Source organism: Phodopus roborovskii, unplaced genomic scaffold (genome assembly GCF_943737965.1).
Source record: "Phodopus roborovskii unplaced genomic scaffold, PHOROB, whole genome shotgun sequence".
Classification (NCBI taxonomy): Eukaryota; Metazoa; Chordata; class Mammalia; order Rodentia; family Cricetidae; genus Phodopus; species Phodopus roborovskii.
In genome coordinates, this window is record NW_026126541.1 from 15,719,269 (window position 1) to 15,726,141 (window position 6,873).

Consider the following 6,873-nt stretch of genomic DNA (forward strand, 5'->3'; position numbering starts at 1 on the left):
GGGGAGACGCCTTTGGTAATAGGCTTGGTTTTATATTTGTTGAGGGTGAGGAGACTGGGACGTTTAGATGAATTGCGACTAAGGATTTAACTTCGAGCATCGAAGAAAAGAAGCCAACTGATTTGGAGTAAGGACCAAACAAAAGCAAGAGCTAAACCTGTAAAACGACCACGCATGAGGACGGAAGCAGAAACGTGGAATGGGGATGGGGTGCAAGCAACTTGAGGAAAGAGTAAGCTGAATTTACTTGGGTCGTTTGTCTGAAATGTTCGGTGGGAGCCCGCATGAAAGGGCCTCAGTCAGCGGAAGGAGAAAAGGAGCGCCACAACTTGAAATAGCAAGTAAGAAGTAGCTGTGTTTCCTCTCCTTCAAGCCACCCGCCACAGCTTGACCCTGGGGACCTTTGCGCTGGCTTTACCGGTCGCGTTTGGCCCCGCTCAGCCACCGTGACTCGCCTTTTGCGCATGCGCACGGCGAACGGCTGAGAAGGTGAAGATGGCGGCGGCCGGGGCTGCAGCTCTGGCAGCCCGATGCCTGCGAAGGGCAACCCGCGGCGTGGTGCCACTGGGGGCACGGACAGGTCGGCCAGAACGCGCGAGCCGCCGGTGTGGGGACGGGGTGCCCGAAGCTGGCTGTTTCGGGCGGGGGCTTCCTTGGTACGGTGGCGGCGGTGTCCCGGCAGGGGCAGGGGAATTAGCGCCCGGGCCTGGGGATGGAGGGTTGCCGGGGTCCGACCTCGGGAGTCATCGCTGCGGCTTAGTGCTGTGTGGGTGTCCATCTGACCCGCATCCCTCTGCGTCCAGCCTTCCACATGACCAAGGACATGCTGCCGGGCCCGTATCCTCGGACCCCAGAAGAACGCGCCGCGGCCGCCAAGAAGTATAACATGCGCGTGGAAGACTACCAGCCGTACCCGGATGATGGCATGGGGTGAGGCGGAGGGCGTCTGTCTACCCGCTCTAGGGGCAGTGGTGGCCGAAGACCGTCGGATTGGGTGGTGCGACTCTGACGTTTCCTCCCAAACCCGCCTGTGACCCCGGCTGTTCTCCTTGGTGGGGGAGGGTGGCAGTGGGTGAGTGAGCAGCTGCAGCCGAGAGAACTTCAATTTTTTCCTTGGCTCAGGCTGTTTCCTCAAATGAGGAAGCCGAGGTTTTAATGGCTCCCTCGAGGACTCCAGAATAGCAAAATTCTTCCTTGGCTCCATCCAGAGCACCGGGTTTCATTTAGATGGAGCATCTGCTGGGCTCAGGTGCTGTCATCTAAGGCACGTGACCAAGATGGAGCTGTACTCCTGTCACAACCTTATCGAGGATGGTGTACTCTGTATATGTCTCTTCAAAAATTTGCCCCTCCCCCCCTCCTTTGACGTTAGGTATGTGAAAATCACAGCAATTGCAAGCAAATTAAACGTCAACCTTCATTCTCCAGCTGTGTTGGTCCCTTCTGCCCCAGTATCCGTGGCTTGGTTAATTGTGTGTAGTGGTTAGACATCGCCCTCACTTCCTGTGATAGAGTTTCTCCTTTCCACGCCTCTTGTTCTTTTTTCCAGGTTCTTTGACATGTATCCAGTTACCATCATTTCCTGTGTTTTTTGTTTGGTTTGTTTTTAAACTGTGTTGTGGACAGAGACAGCCTGGGTAGTAGTCTGTATAAGGCAAACTTTGATTTGTTGGGGGAAACCTAACTAAATAAGACATTCTATGAGGCGTTTGAAGCATGAGGGTGTGTATCTTCTTGTGATTAAGAAACTCAGTAGCTATGGAGGAAAAGGGGCCTTTTCTAATGTGTATCCTTTTTTTTTTGTTTTTATTCCAACAGATGTGGATGGCTTTGTATTTAGAGCCAGTGTGATGAAGGAATGAAATAATTGATTGCTAAAATTCCCTTTTAGTTCTAATTACAGAGTTGTGTGACTTTTCTTTGTAAAAGAAGTTAAGGCCATGTTGTTTCAGAATTCAACATAACCTCTAATTATAGTTTGGACTTTTTTGTTCTTACTAGAACTTGAGGTCTTGATTTGGGGTAGGTTCTTCTATCCTTAAGTGAAGTAGTTATATCAGTTGCTTTGTTTCTGATCTTTGAGATGAGGGCTTTGAATTGTCAGCGACTGCTCACAGCCCTTTCCAGAAGTTCTCGATGTCTGTGTCTCAGGCATGGTGACTACCCGAAACTCCCTGACCGCTCACAGCAGGAGAGGGATCCATGGTATGAGTGGGACTACCCAGACCTGAGGTTGAACTGGGGCGAAACGGTGAGAAACCCATTGCCCATTTCACTTTGTTTCCTTCTGTTTCCCTGAGACTCTCTTTAGTTCATAGAGTTCGTTTTTGCTAAGCTTTTTCCATGTCCAATGATGTGAGACCCGAAGTTCTACATGTGGCACACGGGATGGCACTTACAGGAGTTCCCAGAGTCCTGTGCCCTCATGTCATGCTTGAGCTGCCTTTGATGGAGCCAGCGTTCATCTTTGTTCCTGTGTCTTGGGCCTGGCTCTCAGAAAAATTACCCCCAGAGTGGAATGGTTTTGTTAAGCCTTTTATCAGGCTCTGGCCGTTTTAGATCGCCTGCTGTCTCAGATGGGGTTTCTATTGCTATGATGAAACACCATGACCAAAAAGCAAATTGGGAAGGAAAGGGTTTATTTGGCTTACACTTCCTTAGCACTGTTCATTATCAAAGTAAGTCAGAACAGGAACTCAACCCGGGCAGGATCCTGGAGGCAGGAGCTGATGCAGAGGTCATGGCGGGGAGTAGTTTACTGACTTGCTGCTCATGGCTTGCTCAGCTGTTTTCTCATAGTACCCAGGACCACCATCCCAGGAATGGTCCCACCTACAATGGGCTGGGCTTGCCCTATCAATCACTAATTAAGGAAATGCCTCACAGCTGGATCTTATGGAGGCAGTTTCTCATTTGAGGTTCTCTTCTTGCAGATAGCTCTAGGTTGTTTCAAGTTGGCATAAGACTAGCCAGCATACTATCTTTTGCAGGAAGAGTAGTTTGTGATGATTATGTGCCTTTCTGCCACAGATGCACTGGGACCTAGACATGTATATCAGGAATCGTGTGGACACATCCCCTACACCTGTTTCCTGGAATGTCATGTGCAAACAACTCTTGGGCTTCGTGGCCTTCATGGCTTTGATGTTCTGGGTTGGGGAGACTTTCCCCTCCTACCAGCCAGTGGTGAGTATTTTATGTGTTCCCCAAAGCACATTTGCTTGGCCTCCTTCCCTGAGGGAGTGAAGTCTCTGGAGTAGGAAACTAGCCAGTACCAAATTTGGCTTCCTAGAGTTTTAGAAAATAGGAAAATGGAAGGCCTTGCCCAGCAGCCCAGTACAAGCATGAGAGCCCTGCTCTGCCTCTGTCACACCGTGGCCAGTCTAATTGAAAGACAGACTTCACTACATAGCGGATGAGAATGTGGAAGCGAATCTTCAGAGTTTCCAGGCCTGTCAAGGCAGAGTCAAAACATCTAGAGCTGAAACCTTGTCCTGTACTGGACACACGAAGGGCACTTTCTGCAGGGTACTGGAAAAGTTATCTATGGTAAGCATGGACAGTTATATTTCATGGAATCCAAAGGACATAGAAAATAGACTTTCCAGCTTAGAGGGCATTTTAAGAAATTGTAGATAGATGGTATACTGAGTGTCATTTGAACATATACATGAGAGCCTGGTGTGGTTTGTATATGTATGCCTATAGTAATGTCCAGAGTGGGGTGAGCTGTGAGGGAGTAGGATTAAAACCAGAGGCTAAAAAAAATAAGATTTGGGCGGTGGTGAAACCAGAGAAACCCCAAGGGACCGGTGAGAACTGTAGGGGGGAGGGTGAGTTAGGTGATACATTAAATGGGGCCAATGAAGTGGCTCAGTGGGTAAAGGCATTTGCCACCAAGCCATTGACCTGAGCTCAGTCCCTGGGACCCCATGGGGAAAGGAAGAGAACTAGCTACTGTGAGTTGCCTTCTGACTTTTGTATGAGTTCCATGGTAAATGTGTGCCCATACACCTAGTAAATGTAATTTTAAAATATTTAAAGATTTCAGGCAGCCATTAAAGAAGACATAGTTCCTAGATAGCCAGCTGTGCGGGTTTCCTAGAGAACAACAACACATTCATACTCCTCAGGCCTGGTTCTTGGAAGCCCTAATTCTATGGCTCCACAGTAGGGTCCTAGAATCAGTATTTTCAACAATCTCTAGGTAATTGTAAAATGCATCAAGAATTGAAGATCACCATTTTAGAAACATTGTGAGGTGAATTGATTAGTTCCATTGGGCAGCTTTTATTGCATAGCTGAGAATTTGAACTTGATAGCATAGTGATGTATTAACTGAACAAATCTTTATACAAGCTCTACTATGTACCAGATGTAGACTGTGCCAGGGGGTAGGGATGCAGGGATGTCTAGGACTGCCTTTAGTACCAGGGAGCCATTTTTGGTTTTGACTAGAAGGCGGACATGATGAGGGCCAGGTTCTTAGGAAGATTAATCTGGGAGTAGTCTCCAGAGTGTTGGAAAGAGAGCCGCAGGCAGGGAAGCCGCAGTGTTTGCAGTCAGCTGCCCAGTGTTACCTCTGCAGAGGTAACGTCCTGAAGGTGGCTGGGATGGCCGTGTGCACTGACACGAGACGTCTTGCTAAGCCCCAGGGACTCTGTGCTGGAAAGCATGTGGGGCAGTGGTGAGCACTAACTTCATTTCAGGAGAGCGGGAAACAGCGTAGCTCTACCATTTTTCAATTCTGTAAGCACATCACCCCTTTCTCCTCCCTTTGAGCTGTGTTCCCTGTCAGCTGTTTGTTGGTAAAGCCAGCAGTTCCTAAAGCACGTCCCAGCCGAGTCTCCTCTGCGCTTTTCCCCCACCGCTCCTGCACGCCTCATTTGCTAGGCCACTTTAGTGGTGGAACCATTAGAGGCTGAGTGACTTAAAGGAGATTGAGTCTGTCTCGACCCCGAGAGAGAATGGGATGGATGGATGCATCGTCTCATTTAGAAAGCTTTGACTCGGACTTCCCCCTCCCCACCTCTCACTTGCAAGGCAGGCACCACTTCTCTTACAATTTAGGCTGTTTCTCTGCTGTGGGTCGAGCAGGGGCAAGGAGTCTTGCTTCTGCCATTTTAGCTCAGCTGGGTCTGACCAGAGGCTACTGCATACCCATTTGCTCAGCATGATTGTTAACTGAAGTAGGGTGTAGTCAGGTATTGGCTGGCTGACTGGCTGTTGTTCTTGCTGACCTGTGTGGGTTTTGGTTTTTCTTTTCCTTAGGGGCCGAAGCAGTATCCTTATAATAATCTATACCTGGAACGAGGCGGTGATCCTACCAAAGAACCCGAGCCGGTGGTTCACTATGACATCTGAGGAGGCTGCATGGGCTTCTGGGCCCGCTAACTAGGACTCCCTCATTCCTAGAGGTTTAACCTTAATGAAACCACTAATAAAACTCAGCACCATGCTTCCCGTGCCTCATTTCCCCAGCAATAGTCACTGCTGTGAGAGCCTCACCATCATGCTTCTCTCTTCCTGCTGCCTGCCTGCATGAAATGGGGGTGGGGGGGAGAGAGGGACGGGGATGGGAAGGAAGTTAGAAAATAAGTGGAAGAAGATACCAGTTCATTCCACTGGGGCTGTGAAGGTGGTTGAGAGCTGCCGGTTGTACAGCAGGTAGTAGAGGGCTAGTCATCGTCTCATTTACAGGGCCAGAGAAGGAAGGACTTCCCATTGGAACAGGATTTATTTCCTTTAAAAACCATTTTTGTGGAGCATATCTATAATCTTCACATGCAGGAAGCTGAGGCAGGATTATGCAAGTTTGAGGCCAGCCTGAGCTACTTAGGCTATAAAAATAAAAACAACCGAACACTTTTAATTAATAGCTTTTAGGTTTAAAAGACATGTGGTACATAACCTCTAACCCTAGCACTTGGGAGGCTGAGGCAGGAGGATCTCTGAGTCTGGGACTAATCTAGGCTGTGTAGTGAGTTTGAGACTATCCTGAACTGTATAGTAAGACTGTTTCAAAGCAGAGCATTTATTTAAACTTCAATAATAATTATGTTTTAAAAGAAAGGAGTGTGTTTCAGGTATAGATAGGATAGTAGTGAGGGTGGACTGCTCTAATACTGTGGCATCTCTGCATTTCTCCTTTCAAAGCAAGTTTTCTGAAACAGCTTCTTAATAAGTTTACATTGCCAATATTGTAGATTCGGGGATGCATCCAAGCTCCTGTAACAGCCTCAGAAGAAAGCCATGGTTTTTGAGAGTCTATCATAATTCATCTTTATTTTCTTCTTAACATTTTCTAAAGCATACCTTGTCAACCACAGATAAAAATTATATGCAGATATCACCAAAGAATATGTAAGGATATCATGGCTATTTTGCCTTAAAGGAACATGTGTTACTGAGAACTCCAACCCTGACTTCTAAATGTTATATTTGGAGGTGACACAGTCAAAAGTTCACAGATCTGTAGTGGTTGGTCACATGGCTTTAGTCCTAGGACTCACAAGGCAGAAACAGGCAGACCTCTGAGCTCTAGGCCAGCCAGGGGTACATAATGACTCTGAGCTCTAGGCCAGCCAGGGGTACATAATGAGATGCTGTCTCAACCAAAGTGGGGAAAGATGTCTTAATGATTAAGAGCACTGACCGCTCTGCGCTTCCAGAAGACCTGGGTTGTGAACCCACATGGTGGTTCACAACCATCTCTAACTCGGTCCCAGGGGATCTGAATCATCTTCTAGCCTCTGGAGACACTACATGTGGTATCAGACAGCCAGGCAAACACTCATTAAAAAGGCTGGATGTGGTAGCACATGCTTTCAATTCCAGTACATGGGGGCCAGAGACAGGTGGAACTCTGAGTTA

The 6,873-nt window shown here is 47.9% G+C and overlaps 1 protein-coding gene across 1 annotated transcript; it reads left to right on the forward strand.

The window, feature by feature from the left end:
• Positions 1-416: 416 nt before the first annotated feature.
• Ndufb8 (NADH:ubiquinone oxidoreductase subunit B8) lies at positions 417-5,458 on the forward strand. The gene is made up of 5 exons (XM_051199768.1): positions 417-580; positions 804-930; positions 2,152-2,251; positions 3,031-3,186; positions 5,272-5,458. Exons 1-5 carry the CDS (start codon positions 496-498, stop codon positions 5,362-5,364), a joined length of 561 nt encoding a protein of 186 aa, XP_051055725.1. The 5' UTR covers positions 417-495; the 3' UTR covers positions 5,365-5,458.
• The last annotated feature ends 1,415 nt before the right edge of the window (positions 5,459-6,873 follow it).

Excerpts from the sequence above, each read along its gene's own strand:
- Ndufb8 (XM_051199768.1), top strand. The coding sequence starts at position 496 with ATGGCGGCGGCCGGGGCTGCAGCTCTGGCAGCCCGATGCCTGCGAAGG. Across the intron at positions 581-803 it reads GCCACTGGGGGCACGGACAG|CCTTCCACATGACCAAGGAC; the intron begins GTCGGCCAGAAC and ends CTCTGCGTCCAG. Across the intron at positions 2,252-3,030 it reads GGTTGAACTGGGGCGAAACG|ATGCACTGGGACCTAGACAT; the intron begins GTGAGAAACCCA and ends TTTCTGCCACAG.